Source organism: Acomys minous (assembly GCF_964271855.1).
Source record: "Acomys minous genome assembly, chromosome: 4".
NCBI classification, from domain to species: Eukaryota; Metazoa; Chordata; class Mammalia; order Rodentia; family Muridae; genus Acomys; species Acomys minous.
Window position 1 is genome coordinate 82107870 of NC_140486.1, and position 23263 is coordinate 82131132.

At 41.4% G+C, this 23263-nt stretch overlaps 1 protein-coding gene across 2 annotated transcripts in view; it reads right to left on the bottom strand.

The window, feature by feature from the left end:
* Positions 1–22957, bottom strand: part of PGAP1 (post-GPI attachment to proteins inositol deacylase 1) — a 94241-nt gene extending 71284 nt beyond the window's left edge. For both annotated transcript variants that reach the window (XM_084780914.1, XM_084780915.1), the window contains exons 1-6: positions 22686–22957; positions 17418–17571; positions 14107–14282; positions 8894–9065; positions 3277–3434; positions 275–327 (exon numbers count right to left, since the gene is read on the bottom strand). In XM_084780914.1, coding sequence (XP_084637040.1) covers positions 275–327; positions 3277–3434; positions 8894–9065; positions 14107–14282; positions 17418–17571; positions 22686–22832 — 860 coding nt within the window. In that variant the 5' untranslated portion in view covers positions 22833–22957. The remainder of the gene's footprint in view (positions 1–274; positions 328–3276; positions 3435–8893; positions 9066–14106; positions 14283–17417; positions 17572–22685) is intronic.
* Positions 22958–23263: the final 306 nt, after the last annotated feature.

Here is a 23263-nt window from a genome sequence, read left to right on the forward strand (position 1 = left end):
GCAAACCAAACACTGCATCTGTGGGAAAGGAGGACCACGACGAATCACCAGTGCTAGTTAAAACTTACCACACGGGGCTGGAGAGATGGCTCAGAGGGTAAGAGAACTGACTGCTCTTCCGGAGGTCCTGAGTTCAATTCCCAGCAACCACACGGTGACTCACAACCGTCTCTAATGAGATCCGATGCCTTCTTCTAGCCTGCAGGTGTACTTGCAGGCAGAATACTGTATATATACAATAATAAATAAACAAAATCTTTAAAAAAAAACTTACCACACAATGGAGAGATGGTCTGTTGAGACCCAGGTCTTAGGCACTGCCGAGCTCTGAAAGGAAACGGAAAAGAATTAAACCCAACCACAGTTACTATTTGCGGGATTTTTCAGACTATTTATTTAGAAACACATAATGTTAACCTCACTATATTGTGTAATTCTTTAATTGAACCGCTCATTTTTACAAAAGATGAAAATATTATTTCCGGCAGTAATAGCTCTCTAATGTCCTGTCTGGTTCTCAAGCTCTAGAAATGAGCATAACCACAGACCCAATGCTGACGTTTAACATCTAACATTTTAAGAACACAATAGCAAGTTACCAAGAAGAGACTCCATACTCTAAGAGCACATATAGGGGGAGGAAGTCTCCCTCAATTACAGACATAGGGGAGGGGAGAAGTGGGGAAGCGGGAGGGAAGGAGGAATAGGAGGATCCAAGGGAAAGGCTAACAATTGAGATGTAATATGAATAAATTTTAAAAAAGAACACAATTAAAAAGTTGACCTTAGTATCCCTTTAACAAAGAATCTTTATTAGAGAATCTTATTAACTACAGAATCTTTCTTACATAAGGCTTTAAAAAAAAACTTTTACATAAACGAAAAAGTTCTTTTTTTTTTCTCACACTTTTACATAAATGTACAAGTTCCAATAGATATTTTAGGATTTTAGCTTTGAGTAAACTACTACTTGGTGGGTTCTAAGATGTGATTTTATAAGCAGGAGTGTGCTTCAGGGACATTTGTTAGCATATATTAACCACATAAAGAAGTTTGATTATGGCATTTCCGCATGTTGACATGATATATTGATCATTTCCATGCTCTATAACTCTTATTCCTCCCTACCCTTCTTATTTATAAATTTATAGGCACTTTATATACTTAGGAACTACTGTTGATAAATTACTAAAAGTTCTGACAACCTGAACTCTCTAGGGGTTCTAAGACTTTATTAGCTGCCGAGCAGAATAATAATTCAACTACTAGTGACAGCATTTACCATTACCAAGGATATAAAAATACTTTATTTTCTTTGACTTGATAAAGGCAACACAGACACTACCCCTCCCTTCCTCTAAAGCTAAGAGAACACTGCAGAGCCCCACTACAGGGAGAGCAGCCGTGAAAAGCCATCTTCCAGGCAGGACACAGGCAATGCCAGCTTGCGCTCACACTAGCTGTGGTTACTGGCATGGGGTCTGTACAAGAAGAGCCCTGCCAACAGTCAGTTACGGCTGGAGGAGCTGCTCATGAGACCCAACCCCTTACTGGTGAATTACTGGCTACTGACAGGTTCTGGGCAATTGTGTACCTACAGGTAAGACCATCAGGCTCCAATGGATAGATCTAAACTCACAGTCACACAGATTGCCCTCGCTAAACTGAGCAGGGTCACAACCAAAGGAAACAGATGTGAGTATGGGATAGAGATTCGTGGAGAAGGAGGAGTTTAGTAAGGGTGGAAGGGAGATAAAGGAGATAGGAGAGTCATCAGAATATATTATATTCTTTTATGGAATTGTCAAAGGACAAATATAATTAATATGAATAAATACGTTTTATAAGGGTGGATCCTTTTGGAACCACTAACTGTCCACTAAAATTTACTCATTCTTTACAGCAAACAGTGTGGCTAAAATCCCTTGGCCTCTCTTGCTTTAGAGGCCCACCCCTTGGGAGAGAGCCAAGCCCTGACACTATTAATGATACTCTGCTGTGCTTGCAGACAGGAGCCTAGCACAGCTGTCCTGAGAGGCTCTACCCAGCAGCAGATTGAAACAGGGGCTGAGGCTCACAGCCAGACATTAGGCAGTATTGTGGAAGTGGTGGTGATGGAAGAGTGGGGGAAACAGAGGGACTTGGAGATGACAGGAGCTCCCCAAGAAGACCAACAGCGTCAACTAACCTAGGCCCGTGGGGGCTCACAGGGATTGAAGCACTAGGCACAGAGCATGCGCGGTCTGGGCCTATCTCCTACACATATGTAACTGATGGGCACCTCAGTTGTCATGTGGGTCCCCTAGCAAGTGGAGCAGGGGCTGTCTCTGACACAGATGGATGCAGTTGTCTGCTTTTGGATCACTTCCTCCCAGTGGGGCTGCTTTGCCTTGCCTCAGTAGATGAGAATGCACTCGGTCCTGCTGGGACTTGATGTGCTGGGGTGGGCTGATGGGTAGGGGGCTCCCCTTTTCTGAGAAGAAGGGGAGGGGGAAGGGGTAGGAGGGTGGGACGGTGGGATTAAGAGGATAAGGGCTGTGTTCAGGGTGCGAAGTGAATAAACAAATAAACAAACAAACTTTTTTCTTAAAAGGGTTAGCCGTCTTTCTTCTAATGGTGTGTGAGCAGAAGTAATGGGTGCCTTTCCAACAGTACAGCAACAACACATCCGAACAACTCGGAAACAGTGACTTTCTACCACCATGGTCTCACAAAGCACTGGTAGACCACACTCTACAGGGCTGCGCCTTTGATTGTACAGGCGCTCTAAAAGACACCTCTGGCAGGACAAGTTAACTGTGATTTTACTTTACTTGTACTTAAACTATCAAGGGGAATCATTTTCTTTGGAAATTGGCAAGTCTTTCTTCAAAGTTAGTGTTCAAGAGGATGGGGCGTGTCCTGCATTCTGTTAATGTTATATGCACCATCACACTCAGGTGTAACCAGAAGCCCCTGGGTTTAATCCATATTTTCTCACAGTCACATCTCTAATCGATGCACAGGTTCTTATTTGGATGAGAGACTATCATTTTCATTAAAGTTTCTAACATCCTTTTTACATTCTCTGGCATAAGCATCTATGCTTCTGCCTTCTCAACACATTCATCATCATTTACACACACACACACACACACACACACACACACACACACACACACACACACGGCCTTCTCCACCAACTCAGCTCTCATTTACAAGCGGGTAGACACTATTTTCCTTTCGATGTTCCATTGTGCCTACCATATTACTACGTAGAATCTTTAAAATAATTACCACAACAGATAAGGCGCTGGTATGGTGGCTTAATTTTGGCAGAAAAGTCAGTCCTGAGCGAACTTGGTAATCCCGGAACCCTCCAGCCACGGAAAGCGTGGTCAGATTTATGTGCCGAGCATTTAAAACCCAGTAGTTGTTTACAGTCATATAAAACTCTGGAAGGAAATAAAAAGGAAATTCTGAAAAAAAAAGTCATTTCAAACAACCATACTTATAACACTAATACAATAATTATCTGTATTTCTGCTTAAGTTATTTGATCTATAAGCAATGCTATTCACATTTCCCTATTTTGAGAAATTTGCATTTATTCCCACATTTGCAGTAAGTTACAGTGCAAATCCTGAGAGATGCTAAAGGTGCAGTAAAGAAAAAAAGGCCAAACTGTACCGACTTTCATTAAGTTCACTGCAAAAACATCTCTCTACCTAAGAAGAATGATGCTCCACAGACTGTAACAAAGAACGTGTAGATGTTGCTAAGGAGACATTAGTGGTGCTAGCTTCATGAAATATGCTGCATTCAATCCCATCATATTGTATACATTAAATATGTACATTTTATATATACATTATCCTCCATAAAGTGGTCTTCAGAACAGACTTACACTTCCCCAGTCAAGGTGGAGCTTTAGAAGGTTTGGAAGGCGTAACAAACCTGCTTTGGATAACCACTACCACACTCCATTACTTAAGTTCTTACAACTAGGACAGTGTCATAATAACTTTAGGAAATAAAGTTACTATTAGGAAATAACTTTACATTTCGGAAGAAAATCTTAGGCTTAGAATTTCAACCATTAAATTTAGCAGTAAATTTAAAGTGATAAGTTTCCAGTCAATCTTTTACGTCATCTATGATAAGTTTCCAATCTTTTACATCATCTATGAAAAGTAAGAAAAAATTAGTGTTGATCAGGACAAAGAGATCTCATTTTTTTCCCTCAGCATCAAAACTTAATACATTGTGTTGCTCCATCAGATCCCACTCGTGGCTTAAACATTTGCTATACAATGTTCTCTTCATTAAAGATGTCAGCAGTCTGCACTTGAGACATCACCAAGTCCTCCAAGATCTGACATATGGAGACCCTGGGGCAAACATCAATGGAGCTAAAAAACTATTAAAAGTCAAAATCACATTTATGAAGCTACTGAATTAACTGTTTCCTAGTCCTTTCTTGACAAGCTATTGAGATAACTTAGTAAGCGAGTTAAAGTTAAGAATTCTCAGAGAGAGACTTTAAAGCTAGACACCAGCTTCTGACGACACAGAAGAGCAGAACTCTGGTCCACTGCTGTGTCACCTTCTCCCTCCTCCCAATCTAACGTTATCTGAAATCTTGAGAACCCTGTATGAACGCCCAAGCCCCACTGCAGAGCCACACCTTGTCTATAGCCCAACTTAAGTTTGTGCATGCATACTTGATCTTAGAACAAAAACATGTAAGAGGCCCACCTAGGCCCTGGGAAGAGCTTGGGACACACGAGTAAGAAAAATTGAGCTTGGCATGGTATTGCAAACTTGTAAACCCAGCAATGGGAGGCAGGGGGAACAAGAGTTCAAAGTCATCCTCAGCTATAGTAAGTTCAGTTTAGTCAGAGGGCTACAGGAACACTCTCCAAAAATAAAGCAAATGAGCAACCTGGTGGGTTAGTTTCCTCAGCCGTGGTCTGGGAATAAGATATGAGCTACAAGGAGAAAGGCTGTTTAGTGTACGCATCCCTCTTACTCTGTGAGGAGGGGTAAGGTCAGGGATGGCCTTCTAAGGACGGGCCCAGTGCAGGACCTCTTTCCTCATTTAAAGATATAAACAGGGAATCTGTTCTGAAAGTCATATGTATATCTCTCAAAAAACTTTAAATACATGACTACCTAGATACTTTTTTTTCACTCTAATTCTGATTTAACGAAATATGAAATCAGAAAGTAGGACGAAAACAGGTTTCCTATAACCCAGGAAAAGTCCCCTAAGCATAAGAATTGCTCTCAGAGTGGCAGCATTAGAGGCAGATTACTGCTGCCCTTGAGAATAATCAAGCCTGACAGTATTGTGTTGGGAGCCAATCTGGAGGAACAGGCAAGCAAGTGAGCTAACTGGAGGTACCCACCTCTGCAGTATCTGTGATGGGCGTGGCCTAGTAGGCAAAGCCCCTAGGGGGCTCATCTCTGGATTGCTTCTTGCTGCTGATTGCTTTTCCATGCTTGTATTTCCTGTACCCTTCAGATATATGAATATATATGTGTATGTGTATAATATATATGGCATCATATATATATATCTTCATTGCCTATGCTGTTATAATTGCTTTTCTCTGCCAGGCAGATTCTTGCAGAATCATTATGAGGATGATTTTTATAATTCTTGATAATGACTCCTAAATCTATTCAAGTGTCTTTTTCAGCCCTTCCTATAGAGTAACTAAATCTGCTAGGAATTCTGTGATTTTGTTTTTTACTTGTCTCTGACACATAAACTTCACTAGGACAGAGACGGGCCTGAGATAGGTTTATGACTCAGGTATGTTTTCACTCTAGCTCTAGAGATTAAGTCAGGAGTCTCTGTATACGCTGAGAACAGACAATTAACTAATCTTGGAATGAAAGACACATAAAATCATTGTCCTGAACTCACTACAAACACTAAGAAATAGCTGCCTAATGTGTAGCCAGGTCAGTCCTAATTGAAAAGTCAGATACCTTGTTGTAACCTCTTAGATCTTATTACCTTTAAGCCCTGTCAACCTCTGCTATTCTGAACTCACTATGAACTTATGTGATGGATACACAGATAAGAAATGTTTAGTATTTAATGAATAAACATGTAACCCATTACCCTGTTGCATTCATCTTGTGGTGAATAATTGCTCTTTTTGACTCTGAGGTAGTTCCTTTTCTGACAAAGAGAGCTTTGTCTTAGAAGGATAAAGCTACGACAGACAGTAAACAGGGGTTGAAGTGTGCTGGAATTTGCTTCCTCCATGAGTTGTACATATGTGTATAGATATTTGCGCGTAAGTGTGCCCATCTGTTTTTTTATACATATGTTGCATGAATGTATGTCAATTGTCTATATGTAAGCAGCTCCTTCTGTATCATCCATTGACAGTATGTATAGGTCTCTGTGTCTAATTGTTTGTCTATGTGTATGTACGGGCTAAGGTTTTTAACTTCATCCATCTTTTCCTCTTGAACACTTGTGTGGGTGAGTAAGTGGTCTATTTTCTGTCTCTCTCCTATTTCTCATTTCCCTGGAGATCCCCAAATAAGTCAGAAGACTCGGGGCATTACCATCAGCCTTCTAAGATGTACTTAAGGCTGCTGAGGGCCTCCACAGTGGCCTGTTCCTCCTGCACAGGAGCTGATCTCAGATCAAAAAGCCTTTTTACAACCCCCCGCAGTTTTTGACTACAAGCCGCTTTTACAGCCCTGGCCACAGGAGGAAAGCGGTCAGTTTCAGTTTTCCTCATTAGCAGCACAGCCAGCCCAGAGTCACTAGAGAAGGAATCCTGGACTCCCTTCCCTCTGCTTTCAATCATCCTTATTGATCAGGTGCCTGAGCCGTCAGCGAGGCAGCCCAAGAGGTGAAGCGAATGCTGGATTCTGCGTCCTGTCCCGGTTTCTCCCCTGGAGAAGGCAAAGTGGAGGACTTTGGCAGTATGGATGAAAATTACATCCTTCAGGGATGGGGATGCAACCTGTCTAGGAAATACAAGGCTCTATTTGACAATGAGATCCTATTGCTGAAGAGGCCACATGACTGAGTCACTGAACATGGTGAGATCCAGTTGATATAGACCTGGAAGCTTCATCCTACTGGCTATTTCTAATAGTGCTAAAAGATGCTACGTAACCTAACAAAGGAGAAAAGTAATTACCAATTATGCCTTCCTATAAATCAGGAAAGCAACAGCAATGGTTAGCCTGGAAAGACATGCCCTCAAGTGCAATAGTGGCAGGAGCATCATGGGAGGAACCAGTAACTTTCTGATCAATTTTTAATTCCTGCTCCACAAGATGAAATGCATACCTTGTACCATTTCTGGGCTAGAAACCTGTGCCCAGATAGGTCACAGGTCTTAGGGAAAACCTATTATGCTATTAAATGGACATAGGATTAAACTGACTCCTAGTGACTTGGTCACTCCATCTACAGATCCCTGCACCTCTCGCCCACCCCTCACCCTGAGAAGCTTTTATCTGCAAAAGGCGGTGATTAACCTGGTGACCCGTAACCGGACAAGAGGGAGAGAACAGTAGGCTACAGAATGTTCAGCCCTAAAGGGAAGACATATACTGCACCCTGCTGCCCAAGGCTCGGGATCACTGGAAAAAGAGCGGGAAGAAAGAGCGCAGTCGGGCTGGAGAGATGGCTCAGCGGTTAAGAGCACTGCCTGTTCTTCCAAAGGACCCGGGTTCAATTCCCAGCACCCACGTGGCAGCTCACAACTGTCTGTAACTCCCAAGATCTGACACCCTCACACCAACACACATAAATTTTTAAAAAATTAAATAAAAATATTTCAAGTCTGGAAAAAAAAAAAAAGAAAGAGCGCAGTAGCTGAAGCAGACGGTAGCTAGAAGGAGACATTTGCTTCTAGATACAGCAGGGGAGTGCACTTATGTACTTACAGTGGGTTCCAACAGCAGGTTGCAAACCTGTGCAGGGCTTGTGCAGGGCCAAGCCAGACGAAATCCCCAGCCAGGAGAGAGGAACTAGGCACACACTCCCACCCCCAAACCCTTGAGCTACTGGCAATTATTAGCTGCTGGGAGGAGGAGAAATCATCTTTCTCTAAAAGCGGAGCCTCCGATGAACTGACCACTCTCCAGGGCAAGACGGTACATCCAGGAATACTTGGGCAGCACAAATTGGTCTTGAGGGATTAAAGGAGTAAGAAAGTCAAAAGGATGGGAAGGTAGGGGGTTGGGGAATAATCAGACAAATGTTGGGGGAGGAGGATGGATATGATCAAAACGTGTTGTATGAAACTCTCAAAACAATAGATAACAAAAATAAGTTAAAAACAAAACAAAAGAAAAAGAGATTCGATCTTGAAAGATTAATTTTAAGTGCATTTGAAATCATTTCTAACTCAACTCCATGGCTCACCTGTATGTGCTGTGCAAAACGCAATAGAAAAGGTGCTAACAAATACGATTCTCAGCTTTTTATTCTTTTCCTAAATGCACACTCGTTCATGATTATTAGGAGCACTACAAAAACATTCAAACAACTTTAGTAACAAAAATTTCTTAATTTTATTACTGTAAGATTCTGACGTGCCAAGTTTCACATAAGAGAACTCTTAAAAGACAAAGAACTGTTCCCAAGAATAACAGAAGTTACAGCACCCAGGGTGTGCTTGTGTAATCAACATGTGTCATGTCAATCATGTTTAAGTGGCTGAAGAAAACCACTGACATTCAGCGATAAGCTTAGACTGAAACAGATGAGTGACGCTGAGAATTAGAGGTGCTGACTTGCAAATGAACTGCTTCACACACAGAGTTAAAAAAAAAAAATAAATTAAAACTCTAATGGAAATACCCACACTGACTTGCTTACATCACCCTGGCCAGAAGAGGTCAGTTTCAATGTACCAGTACTCACCAGTAATAAAACGATCTAAGGGCATCACGGGGGCCACATGAGGAGTGGCTTGAGTAACAAGAAGATTTATCAGATCTTGTTTAAAATTTTTCAGTGTAAGCAATGCTCTGGCAACAAGGCCACCCATAGAATGACCAATTATTGCCACACTTGTGGGAGCAAATTCTTGACCCTATTTCAAAAAAAGAAAAAAAAAAAAAAAAAACAATCATCATGACAGAAATCTTAGTATCATAAGAAAAATACTTAGTGCTTTTGTTTGTGTATGAGCAATATAGTAGCATCCCTCAGAGATAGGATAATCTGTTTTCACACAATTTAAACAGTATGTTAGTACTCTTACGTGACATCACTTTAACAATTACGTTTTGGGTTATGGTTTTCAAAACTGAACATGGAATTCTTGAGTTAGTGAATCATGTTTATATTCATTTGTTAGGTTGCATAAAATCTGAGGTTTAAGTATATTAAGAATATATTAGAATATTAAATTGTATAATATATAAGAAATCAGAATACTGGGCACTGAAAATAGCTTTAAAAGACAAGACAATTACAGCTGTTGCAGCAATGTATAAGTATGGAATCTCTTCAAATTATTTCTCTACGGTGGATTTGAGTTTTAAAAAATAAAGTAGCATCTTAAACATTTATTCATTGGTTACGTAATTCTTTAAGTTGGTATGCCTTAAAGATAACCTTTCATGGGGCTGGAGAGATGGCTCAGAAGTTAAGTTCATTAATTCTTCCAAATGACTGGGGTTCAACTGCCACCACCTGCATGGCAGATGAGGACAACAGCCTGAAACTACAGTCCCAGGGTATCCAGTGTTTTCTTCTGGCTTCCACGGGTACCAGGCACGCACATGGTGCACAGACATCCAAGCAGACAAGATATCCACAGACATGAAATTAACTAATTGAAAAAAAAAAACAGTAATAATCTTTGTTTATCCGGTGTGGTGTCACAAACCTTTAATCTCAGCACTAGTGAGGCAGTGGCAGATGGGTATCTGTCTGTGAGTTCAAGGCCAGCCAGTGATCTATGCAGTGAGTTCTGGGTCAGCCAAAACTGCATAGTGAGAGCATTCCAAAAACAAGCAAACAAAAAGTATGGATCCACTGCTGTTCTTAGTTGTCCTTCTAAACCAAGGTTTGTCTCCTTCCCAGCCCCTGCCCAATACTAATTCTTCATATGTACCTTTTCTTCTGTTATTATACAAAAAAAAGAGAGAGCTGACATGGAAGGCCTGAGTATGCTACCCTTAGAATGAACTAAATACAAGTTTGCTATAGAGTTCAGCCTGGGACCTTATATTTTGGTTCTTGCCACTCTTATGATCAGCATTTCTTGATCCGTCGGTTGTGACCCCTTTGTGGGGCTGAACAGGGGGTCACATACGAGATATCCTGCATAGCATATATTTATATTATGATTCATAACAGTAGCAAAATGACTGTTATGAAGTAGCAATGAAAGTCTTATCGTTGGCGGGGGGGGGGGGGGGGGCAGTCACAACAACATGAGGAGCTCTACGAAAGGTCACAGCATTAGGAAGGTTGAGAACCACAAGGCAAACAATATGGTTTCTGTGGCGCACCTGCTGTCCTCCATGCTAGAATTCTGCTATGTGCTAGGCAGGAAGTTTCAGAATTTGCCTCTAGTGAAAACTTGGGGCACTGAGTCTCCAATGTTCCTCACTGCTGATGGGAGAATGAAGTCCGACGGCTTGCCCCACCTGGGTGAGAGCTGGGGGAAGCCTGTACCTGCTTTCCTCAGACGCTGTCCTGTGTGCTTCCCTTCTCAATCTCATTGTGTCCTTTCACTGTGTGGCAGCCACGTGTTACAAGCCCTCCTCACTTCTCTCCCACCCCACAGACACACACTGACCTTGGCGACACTAGTAATCTCATCTCCTCCCCTGGCTTTACACACATACTTACTGCTAACTCCCAACTAATCTCGATTGGATCTCTTCTCTTGAGCTCCAGCCTTGCCTGAGCTCCTGTTGTACAGCTGACATCCCGGGAATACGTATGCATGTTCCACTCGACCTGTCTAAACTAGACCTTATTGCCTCCAGGTCTCTTCTACACAGTCCTGTCAAAGGCAATTCAAGCCCTTCAGTTGTCCAAACAAGAAAACTGTACTCATTCTTAACTCTTCCTTTTCTTTCGCACAGAACTTGAACCTGCCACCTGCCGGCAAAGCTTGCTGCCTCAGCCTCGAACACCAATGTGTCCATTTCTCACCGCTTCAGTTGCTACCAACTTAATTTACAGCACTATTAGCTCTTGCCTGAGACTTCAATAGGCTCCGACCTACTTTCCCTGCATTTACCCTACGTCCCTTCAGTTTATCCTCTAATATAACCAGCAGGACACTATAACGATTTCAGTAAGAGTGTGTCACTTCTCTACTCAAAAACCTGCTCAACCATCTCCCATACCACCCTAGATAAAAGGGGGGGGGACATTACAATTGCCTATCTGACCCACCCAAGCTGCTTTTTGGTTTATACAGCTCAGTATGCACTCAGTCTTGTGTGGCGGACGGAGTCTTCTCTACCCAGAATGTTCCTTTCCATGTCTGTATCGTATCCACTCCGTGAGAGCCACTTGTCCTCCAACTCTTACTGTACTTGCTTGCAACAGAAATCCTTGTCAGCATCTTATCCCAAACATATTTATTAGTTGTATTACACATTTAATGGGTTCATTATATAAATCCAAAGCAGAAATAGAAAAAATAACAAACTACCTACTATATGCCGTTGAGGTTTGTTAGCTGTGGGTGGCATGTAGCACATCGTCAGTTTTTACCTGTACCTAAAGAGGATCATTTCCCCTTCCATACACTCATGACTACTCAGGAAGAGAGTGCTAATTTCTATTCCTCCTGCATTGAATTTATATTCCTCTTCCTATACATTAAGCCATGGACAGTTGCTAGTGTGGTCAAACGGCTTTCTACAGGATCCTGTGATGGACTATACTGGCTCATTTAGGCATTAACCCAGTTTAGTATTCTTGCAAGTAAATTCTACTTGCTCATGATACATTATATTTTTATACTGCTGAGTTTGGCGGACCAATATTTGGTTGAGGATTTTGTGTGTATGGTCTTGAGGAATATTAACTCTTTAGTTTCTTTTTCAATGACTGTTGTGCTCTCTACAGTTTTCTAAAAGAGAATTCTAACTCCCTAATTCTTTTTTTAAAGTTCTTGTGGAGTTCTGCTGTCAGAGCTATGCTGAACTGAAAACTGAGTCTGTTTCTTCCTCTATTCTTTTGAAGTTTTTTTTTTTTGTGCTGTTGTTGTTTTAAGATCAGTATTTGTTCTTTCTTAAATGTGGACTAGAAGTTCACTGAAAGTCATTTTAGCCTGTTTTTCTTAATGGTAAATTTTTCAATTACAAATTCAAAAAAAATCTGACAGACACAGGGTTATACAGACTTTCTGTTTCTTCTTATGTCAATTTTATAACTTATGCTTCAAAAACTTTATATGATTGAGTTATTAAATTTACAGCCATGAAAGTGTGTGTATTCTTTTATCACCTCTTCAAATGTGTAGGCTCTGTAGAATTGTATCATCTTTAGTTCCTGATATTGTTATTTTGTTTTCTCATTTTTCAAATCAGTGTAGCTATAATTACCAAATGTTGATCTTTTTAAAGAATCAACTGCTAGCAGAAGTTAGTTTTTCTGTTGTTTTATATTTCTTTAATTTCCAATTTCACATTATTTCCTTATTCTACTTAACTTTATTAACTTTCTTTTCTCCCCAGTTTATAAAGGTTGTAAGCTTATGATTTGAAAGCATATTCTTTTCTCACATAAGCATTCAGAAACAATATTTCTTTTAATCATTATCTAACCTTCTAGGTTCTTTTTTTTACTATTGACAATTTTGTACCTGTACAAAATGTTATAAATTCTGATGTGCACTTTCATTTTAACTCAACTCAAAGTATCTTGAAATTTCGTGAACTATGGTGACCCCAATTTGACCACTTCCCCTTGGTTGGGGGGCCCGGCAGCACTCAGGGGAAAGGGAAGCAGGCTATCCAGATGAGACCTGACAGGCTGTGGTCATATGGTGGTGGAGGAGGTCCCCTCTGTCAGAGGTCTAGGGGAGGGGAATAGTGTGAAAGAAGGAGGGAGCGGGGACCATTAAGACACAAGTGAGGGGATAACAACCAGGATGTAATCTGAATAAATTGTAAAAAAAATTTTTTTAATTAAAAATTAAAACTGGGTAATCTAGAAGTAACAGAAGCTTTTGTGTGTGTGTGTGTGTGTGTGTGTGTGTGTGTGTGTGTGTGTGTGTGTGTGTAACTTAATTTGACTTTGGTATTTTCAGAAAATATATTGCATGGTTTTCGTACTTTGATATCTGATTATTAATACACATGACTCAACATATGGCCTGGCGTTGAACACAGCTTAGTAAATGTTCATTATTCATTGAGAAAGATTATGTTCCTCTAGTTGTATAATGTTCTAAAATTATCAATAAACATTATATAGCAAAACCTGGTGCATGGTGCTCAAATCCATAGTTTCACTGATTTTCTTATCAGTAACTGGAATCACGCGTGCTAATTGTGCGAATAATGCTAACTTCTTCCCTGGGTTCTACTGGATTTTGCTTTGTGAACTTGGAAGGATTAGATGCACACAAATGATTGTTTCATTCTCTTGATAAATGGACCCTTTCATCATTATGGAGTTTCCTTCTTTTGGGGGCTGAGGATGAAACTCAAAGTCTTTAAAATGTCCACCTTTATCCCCGATGAAACGCCTTTCTCTAAAACCTATTGAGCAGGTAGTAATGTAGTCATCCTAGGTTTTGATTTGATGTTGTTTGGTATGTGTGCACCTGTGAGTATCAGGGACAAGTCGGGGAGGTGGGAGGTCTCTAGGGACTGGACTGAGGTCACCACGCCAGGTATCTACGTGCTGAGTGGTCTCATGGACCCTCCACCCTATCTTCTGAGATAGGGTCTCTCAAGGAACCAGGAAGTTTCAAATTCAGCTTAGATCTTTAAATTAGCATTGAATTGAAGATACCACATGGGTTTTTTTTTAAGTACTGCCATTTTGCATTTTTGTTTCAACTTCAATATAAACAAGTCTTTTTTGTGTCCTTAAAAAAAAAAAAAAGAGGTTGACAGCTTACACCACTGATTTGCATATTCACCTCCTACCTTGTAGAGTTTGAGAATGGCTTTAATGCATTCGTGTACAAACTTGGTCTGCTTCTGAAGACTTCCGCCGTACAACGCCACCAACTCCTCATTGAAGTTGACACTGAAGAAGTCGAAGTGGTACTTGAAGTCAATGTCTTCTGCTTTCCTAAGTGCAATGGAGCCGATAGAGCGAACTACAAAGTAAGAGGGGCATGTTCACTAAACAGAACATGCTGAAATGTCATCCAACTTCGCTTGGAAGCTTTTAACAAACAAACTCATCGTGAATGCAAACAACCTTCAGTGTGATGCGCACTCATGGTTTCAGTTTAGAAGCCGACGCTATGGCTCAGTTGGTTTTACCATTCCAATATGAAGACCCTAGGCTCAGACCACAGTGTCCGCGTAAAACGCCAGACATAGTGGCACACACTCCCAGCACTGAGGCGGCAGAGACAGAGGATCCCGGACTCTCGCTCACCAGATGTCTAGGTAAATCTGGACGGACAGACGGACGGACAGAAGGAAGGAACGAAAAGGTAAAAGAGTGATAAAAGAACACACCCAATGGCAAGCTCTGGCCTCCACCTATACATGTCCATATGCACCATCCCTAATCTGTCTGTCTGTCCGTCTGTCTCCCTCCTGGCATCGGCTGTACACCACCTCTGAAATCTAGTATTTCAGTCATGTGAGCAGTCCCTCTCCAATCCCATACTCCTCTACTTACTAATAAGCGTGGGCTTACTCTGTCTCTGTGATTTGCCTATTCTGAACATGTGCCATAAATGACATAATCCCATCATGTGATTTTTGTGTGACTGGCTTCTTTCACTTCTTAGGATGTTTTCAAGGTCCAACCACGTTGTAGAACTCGCATCATAATTCATCTCCTCACATCCCCATCAGCAACATGCAAAGGTTCCAGTTTTTCCACGTCTTAGCTAGCACATGCTGCTACCTGTCTTTTTATTATAGCTATCCTAGTAACCCTGCAGAGAGTGGTGCCATTTTGATTTGCCTTTCTCTGATGACTACGGATGTCTGGCATCTTTCCTGCTTCCCCTCTTGCCCTGTAAGAGCATATTCTCTTCAAAGCAGAGCCACAGTGGTCCTCTACGAAAAAGAAATCATATTCATTAGATTTGCTAAAGTTTGATTCTATGGTTTTAGGTTGTCCAAGAGGTATTACAAAGGGAAGCATCACATGCTAATTATAAGAATATAATCCATGTAATAAGTAAAGATAAGAGGATACGTACAACCCGTGATGGGGAATTAATATTCCTAGGATACAGCACAGAACTAGTGTGTGCTACAATGTGTGTAGAAGGAACATCAACTGCTTGTAAGTGAAAATAAAGGTAAACACTCAATCTACCTTTATATGGAAATTATACAAATTACCTTTATTAAAAAATTACACAAAAGAACAAATTATATAGTATTTAATAAATGGACAGTTTACAGTCCATACAGTAACTTAGGGGGTTTTTACAGACAAAACAGAGTGGAGAAAATCAGGTCCAAAAGAATACATCCTGGGTGATTATACACCATAAAGGTTAAAAAAAAAAAAAAAGTCAAGAGTGTAGGAGGGATGCACACTTAAGTTTAAGACTATAAAGGAAGTCATGAAAATGTCTACCTTAAAGTTAGAATTGTGGAAATGCATGTGTGTGAATAAAGGGAGAATGCTTCAATCATGACGAAAGGCATGGGGTGTCCAGGATGCCGCCAATTTTCTACTTCTTCACTGAAGTTTTGGTTCTCTGTAAATTCACTTTGTCATAACTATAAATGTATGTGTGTGTTATTTCAAATACGATGGTTACCAAAAAATCAGATTATATAAATTCTTACCCAAGGTATCCATGTTTCGCATCCCTCTCAAATAAATATTTAGCCTTTCCCAGACGTTATACATAGGTCACAGCTACTTCTCCATTCTCACTACATTTTTTTTCTGGTCCTGAGTTCACCAAACACACACTTGCATCAGAGACTTCCCCAAACAGTACTGTTCTCGCTCTCTTCGCGTGGCCTTTCCTGACCTCATCTGAGCTAACCTTCTGCTTCCTTCAGTGTTTTCCTTATCTATCTCTTGTAGTTTTTAATATTACCAAAGCGTCTACTGAGGGTGGGTCTTCCCAGTAAGAATGTGTGTTTGGTGAGTAAGGAACTCACTGTCATGCTCTACAGGGGATGTTTAAAACTAGACTACTCCCTGGCTCATGGTGCATACTCCACAGGTGTTTTGTAGATGAACAATAACCACATATAAGTAATTACCATACATGTCGAAACAAGTCTGGGTTCATTTTTTAACAATTCCTATGTGTTTAGAAGGACCAGAGCAGATTTTGTTTGCAAACAAGACTAGTTACGGATTGGGCTATCAGGCTGCTGTGCCATGGACTCCTGACATCCTCCAGGATAGCACTGAACTTGGAACCTGAACTCATCACCTTTCTGCCCACCACTCCGCAATCCTTCCACACTGCTGCATGACTCTACGCAAGGAAAGAAAGTGGCCCTTCCCTGGTCCTTCTCTTGTTTCAGCGCAGTGTAAGATTTTATTTGTCTCCCACTGAATGCTTCAGATTCCATTCTCAGTAACTTCATTTCTGATGCAGACCTTTCTTCTATTATTCTAAAGGTTTTAACTTATTTTTTACTTATACAGAATTCTGCCTGCATATATGCCTGCAGGCCAGAAGAGGGCACCAGATCTCATCATAGATGGATGTGAGCCGCCATGTGGGTGCTGGGAATTGAACTCAGGACCTCAGGAAGAGCAGCCAGTGCTCTTAACCTCTGAGCCATCTCTCCAGCCCCCTCTTCTACTATCCTATTTGCCGTACCCTATGCTGTCTGATTCTTCTCATTCTTTGCAAAGCAGTGTTCATCTCTTCCTTGCCTTGTATTTTTTAAAATTTTATTTTATTAATTTATTCATATTACATCTCAATTTTTATCCCCTCCCTTGTATCCTCCCATTCCTCCCTCCCTCCCATTTTCCCCTTACTCCCCTCCCCTTTGACTGTGACTGAGGGGGATTTCCTCCCCCTGTATATGCTCATAGGGTATCAAGTCACTTCTTGGTAGCCTGCTGTCCTTCCTCTGAGGGCCACCAGGTCTCCCCAGTATTTTTGATGTGTGCTTTCTCTTGAAGGACATGGCAGACATGTGGGCATGCCAGGAGGTCGGACATAGTCCTTAACCAAAGCGAGCTTTTCATTTCTCTGACTTGATTCACGCAGTGTGCGCATAACTCAAAGTCTGGAATTGAACTTCACAGCTTGGAATTTTTTTCCTCCACTACCTACCTTGCTTATAGCTTCCAGCATTACCAGGAAGAAAGAGAACAGGAATTCCTGTCAAAGGGAGAATTTTGTGTTCCTCCGCGTACGACCCTTCTCCATAAAGATACAGCTCATATGCTGGGTAGCGTTTTGTCAGTTTCTTCGGAAGTTCTATTTTCTACAGAAAATAAATACATGGAAAAGGTCCATTTTAATCACTTATTAATACAACTCAGATTCGGTACAAATATAAACTAAAAAAAAAAACCTTTGAAATGGTAAAATATATAAATATTACCAATCACACTCAACGCACAAGTTTTAGTTAGCATTTTTCATACAGGGAATTACTCTTAAATTATGTGCATCTAAAATGGTGCAGCCTTCATAAAAACATAAAACACATATAGTTGAAATTCTAACAAATGCCAACCAGTCAAAATGATCCCCAACAATAGTCTGTCTCTGGTATATGTCAGGAAGTTTAACATGAACATAACTGAAAATACATTTAATTTAGAATCAGTTATCAATTACGCCTTGAGATGAGGATAAGAGCTTTCTATGATCAAATCAATTTTTTTTTTTTTTTTTGCTATTTTAAAGTACTTTTTAAGTGTCTCCTTTTACCCCGGCCACAAATACTCTAGCTCTTACGACTTTAAACAAAGTGTGCTATTGTTATTGTTGTTATGCGTGTGTATGGATGTTCATTCATTTGTGTGTATGTGCATGATACGTGTGTGCCCCTGTGTGCACAAGCATATGCAGATGCATGTGCGTGTGTATGCGGAAGCCAGAGGTCAACACTGGGTATCTTCCTCAATTATTCTCCACCTTATTTATTTGCTCTGTGCCTGAGCCTGCAGACCACAGACTCGGTGAGGCTGCCTGGCCTGCCTCTGCCTAGCCAGCTCTGGGATCACAAGCACAGATTACCACGCCCTAGTTTTTACCTGTGTGCTGGGATCAACCCAGGGACTCCCTCATGATTGCATGGCAAGCCTTGCATCTACTACGTCATTTCCACAGCCCCAGGAAGTTGGTTTGATGCTTTAACAGTGATGACTTAGCAAAATAATCCGAACCTTACAACAAAGTCTTGCTCAAGATGTGCACACCCGTCTTACCATACACACTGCACTGAGTCAGCCTCAGTTTCCACTCATGGGCCAGAGGCATAGGGTGTCGGCGAGCCGGAAGCTACTTTGCAAATCCTGTTGTTGTATACAAAATTCTCTTCACTATAAGACATGCAAGCTCTTAATGTCATCCTCAAAGGGCAGGCACTTATTAAAGATGTATAGCAAAGGGTAAGCGCTTCTGGTCCCTCCTTGAGGCACATTCTCACTATGCAGGCTCTGCTGGCCTTGACTTCCCATCTTTCTCCCACTGTCTCCCAAGGGCTGGGAGGTATAGGAGAGCATCGCTGTATCTGCTGCCTCCTTCCTTTCTCCTTCCTTCCCTTCTCTGTCTCTCTGTCTCTCTGTCTCTGTCTCTCTGTCTGTCTGTCTCTCTCTCTCTCTCTCTCATAACAGAAATCATTAAAAATAAGCCATTATACTGAATCATAGGCTTAAACAGATACCAATACATTAAGGATCTAGAAATGTATAACACATATGTACTTGATGAAACATTTGACTGCATAAATTTCAATAAATGTTGTTCATACTGCTGAAGAAAATAAAAACACCTCCCAGCTCAAAAAAGAATTCTAATCATCTGGGTAGATTTTAGACTATTCCTTTGAGGATATTACCATAACCAGGCCAACTATACCCCAGAAGCATCTACAGGACTATGTGAGTTCGAGCCCAGCCTGGTCTACAAAGCAAATCATGACAACCAAAAAACAAACAAACAAACAAACAAACAAAGATTCTAACATCTACCTCATTTGTATAACTTACACAAGCCATGTTCTAAAATTTGTGTTTACTATATTTACATTTTTCAACTTCAAAAAAAATAGGCATTGAAAAGAATGCCTCTTAACCATGGTCCTTCGGCTATCCAGTTCCCCCACCCCAGGTGACAACCAGTGTTAATCAACTTATATGTGCTGCCAAATATTTTGTATATATCCAAGCAAATACATTCATAGATTATTTTCTCCCCTTCACATCAATAGTAATACATTATAAATGCTGATCAGATAATATATTCTGGTGCCTTTCCTTCTTCATACGTGCCAACCAAATGACCTGTATGTCCAAATTCACCTCTTCTGCTACATTATAAGTAATTTTTATATTCTTGCCTCTCATTAAAATAAAATTAAATTTATTATTTATTTATGTGTGTGTGGGTGCGTGCATGTGTGAGTGTGTGTGTGTGGTTGCGTGTATGTGTGCATGCATGAGTGTGTGCGTGAGTGGTTGCCTGTGTGTGAGTGTGTGTGTGAGTGTGAGTGTGTGAGTGCATGTGTAAGTGTGTGTGTGTGTGCATGTGTGAGTGTGTGTGTCAGTGGGGGTGCGTGCATGTTTGTGTGTGCGCGCGTGTGCGTGTGTGTGTGAGAGAGAGAGAGAGAGTTTGCCTGCATGGTAACAGTGTCTAGCGGGAATTGGAGTTAAGTATGGTTGCAAGCCACATGTGGGTTCTGGGAACTGAACCCCAGCTCCATGCAAGAGCAGCAAGTGCCCTTGACTGCTGAGCCATTTCTTCAAGCCCCTCAACTTACATCTTTTCAAAAGCCTTTGAAACCCCAATACAACATGTATATTCTTGCTTTTCTGCAGAGCGGTGGGCATGGCCTCTTGCTACATTATAACTAATTTTTACATTCTTGCCTCTCTTCTTGTTAAAATATATACATTAAAGAGGGGCTTTTTATCACTAATTCCTTCTCATGCCAAATGTATCTATCTAGTCACCCAACAGACAACTGTCTAAATAAACATCAACATGCCTTATTATAAAATATGGTTTCTATTCCCAGCATCAAGATTTCCTTTCAGAGAGCAATCATTAGGTCACACACATGAACAGAGGCAAATGAGCCTAAGAGAGAAAAGAACTCGGGTATTTCTTCTGCAATTCTACAACTTGCCTAAAATTATGTGAAGCCGACCGGCAGCTTGGCTTTAGTGGCATCATAAGGTAAGAAGCTGTAATTGATGCGGTAGACTTGAGATCTCACCATAAAATAGTCAGTTAACTCCAGATAAGAGCATCCAGGAAACTACAGGCAAAGGATGAACAGAGATAGTACACAATTTTAAGCTAAAATATTCATTTTTGCAAAGAGTTTTGAATTTGTCACTCACTTTAAAAAAAATGCCGTTTATCATTTTCTGATGACTAGCTAAGAAAGACACAAAAAAGCAACTAAAAAAAAATTAAGAAAAACAAAAAGGCCTCAGGAAAGATGAGAATGCAATGAGTTGGACATGCCACCTGCTGGATAGCGAGCTGTGAGCAATCAGAAAGCTGCAGAAACACTCATTTAAAAGGCAAGAGATAAGCTACCTTTAGAACAGTTTTATTCATATGAAAACCATTTGGCGCTTAACTCGATAAGCTTGATTATGTTAAAATCTCACTATTTGCTCAAAAGGGCTCATTCCTCTAGGTAGGCCTTAATTCTGTTAGTAAAATAACATAATTCATTCAAAGTAAAAGTACAAATAATAACGTTTGCTAAAAAGGTATACTAAAATACTTACCACTATGATTATTACTGTATACACAAATTAGTAAGTATCAAACTCCAAAAAGGCGATTTGAACCAAAAATAACTAAATACCCAGGACTCAGCAGGAAAGCCTGACAGCTCTTTTGTGGTAGTGATACTAATTTTCTCTTTCTAGGCAGGAAACACATCTGTGAGCCCATATGCTTTGTTCCCAACATAAAGGCAGGCAATTTCTACCACTGCAAATATTAAAATAGATTCAATAATTGTGGGAAATCTAAAAATAAATGGTAACTGGTATTTCAAAATGATTTTATTGTAACAACACTAAACTAAAGCAACCTACTTCAATCTAATTGAGTTTCCAAATTATTAAGCCATAGACAATGAAAAAGAACTACAGATTATATATTTAACTATTACGATTCTAATGCACATAAACAGAGCAACATCACATCAGTTTATTAGCTTAGGAATTAACACCAACTTGTTAAAAATCTCTAACAGCATCTGAAACCTCGTGTTTCCACTCCTTCATAACCACTGATGCAAAATCAAGGTAAGAATTCTTTTACTAGAAAACATCCACAGGAAAGGATGATCTTTAGCAATTTAAATCTCAGTTTTTAAATGTAAGTAAGAGGCGCATCAAACAGGCTCCCTCTGTAAGGACCTGAACACAGTGGCAACCCTGATCCTTATTCTTCATCCTACAGAAACAGCTGCTGTGATCTTCAAAGTATACCAAGAATGCACTTTATCAAAACGTATTCTGCATATTTTATAGGTGTTATTATAATAGATACTCCAAAATTAAGAGATTCATTTGGAAATCTCAAGAAAAATATCACCGGAGGGAAATTTCTCCTGACAGCTGTGTAATTTGTCATCATCTCTTTCTACAGCTGGGCATGAATGAAATTCTAGATTCTACTACGCAGAACAAATGAAGCAATTAATTGAAAGCATTCAAATTGAAACGGAGGCGGTGGGTGCGGTGAGAGGGGAGGCAGATCCTGTTAAACCCAGTGGGAAAAAAAATAAAACCAAGAAAAAGAATGTGCATACAACTGATTACAATAGATATCATAATAGATTATGCAGGTCACTGCTGAGAGCCATGCAGAAACACAGGTACGCACGCCCACGGACTCAGAACCCACAGAACAGGTGGATCCGCAAAATTCTCGACAAGAGGAAACTAAATAGTTTTCTGTTTAATTATTTATCAGGCCAGTCTTTCACTTCACCCAGAGGTAAAACCTCAGAGCTTCTTTTTAAAATCAGCCTTGGCAACTCTGCAGACGCTGGGTTTCTTTCCAGAAAAGCAAAAATCTGACGTGCCCATCACTGGGCGCGAAGAGAATTCATCTCCTTGCAAGCAAAGGAGGGTCCCAGAAAGATAGGGACTGGGGAGAAGGACCCAGGCTGGCTCTCTGGGGATGAGAGAGGCAGTGCCCAGCGTTTCAGAAGTCGGGGTCCGGGGTCTGGGAGTTCAGGGGTGGGGGACGAACGGCCGCGGAGGCGAAGACGCCCAGCCCAGCACCAGGCAGGAGACTGGCTTCAAGCGCCGAGAGGGCTCCGACCCGGGAAAGTCCAATTAAGCCCGGGAGGAGCCCGGGAGGCGCGAGCGCGCAGGTGAGGGAGGGCCGTACCTGGTACTCGGGGTACTCAAACATGTAGCTCATGCTGCACTTGTTCTCCTCGAAGCCGAAGAAGACATCCCACAACCCCAGGGTCGCCAGGAACACCATGAAGACATAGAAGGCCAGGTTCCAGAGGTTGACTGAGTGGAGAAACATGGTGCAGCTGAGCGCCTCCACCGCTGGAGAAGCGCTGCAGCCCAGACAGAGCGAGGGAAAGACGCCCGTGTCAAGCCGTGCCCAGCAGAGCAGCGCGCGCCTGCGCGGAGCCCGCCGAGCATCCCCTCCCCTTCGGCCGCCCCGCAACGCGCCTGCGCGCAGCCATCCCGCGGCACCGCCCACGGAGGAGGTTGCAGGCGGCGTTTGCTGCGGGATCGCGAATGTGCGCCTGAGAAGATGAGTGAGAAAGCAGAGTGGGCTGGGCTGGAGGATATAGAGAGAAACAGGAGGGAGCGAGGAAAGGGAAAAGGGGGGTGGGGTGGAGTGGAGGAAGGAAGGGAGAGGGGGATGGGAGCGCGGGATCCCAGAGGCTGGAGAGGGAAGGGCCGGATGAGTACCAAAGGAATTGGCCAGGGGCAAGAAGAACGCAC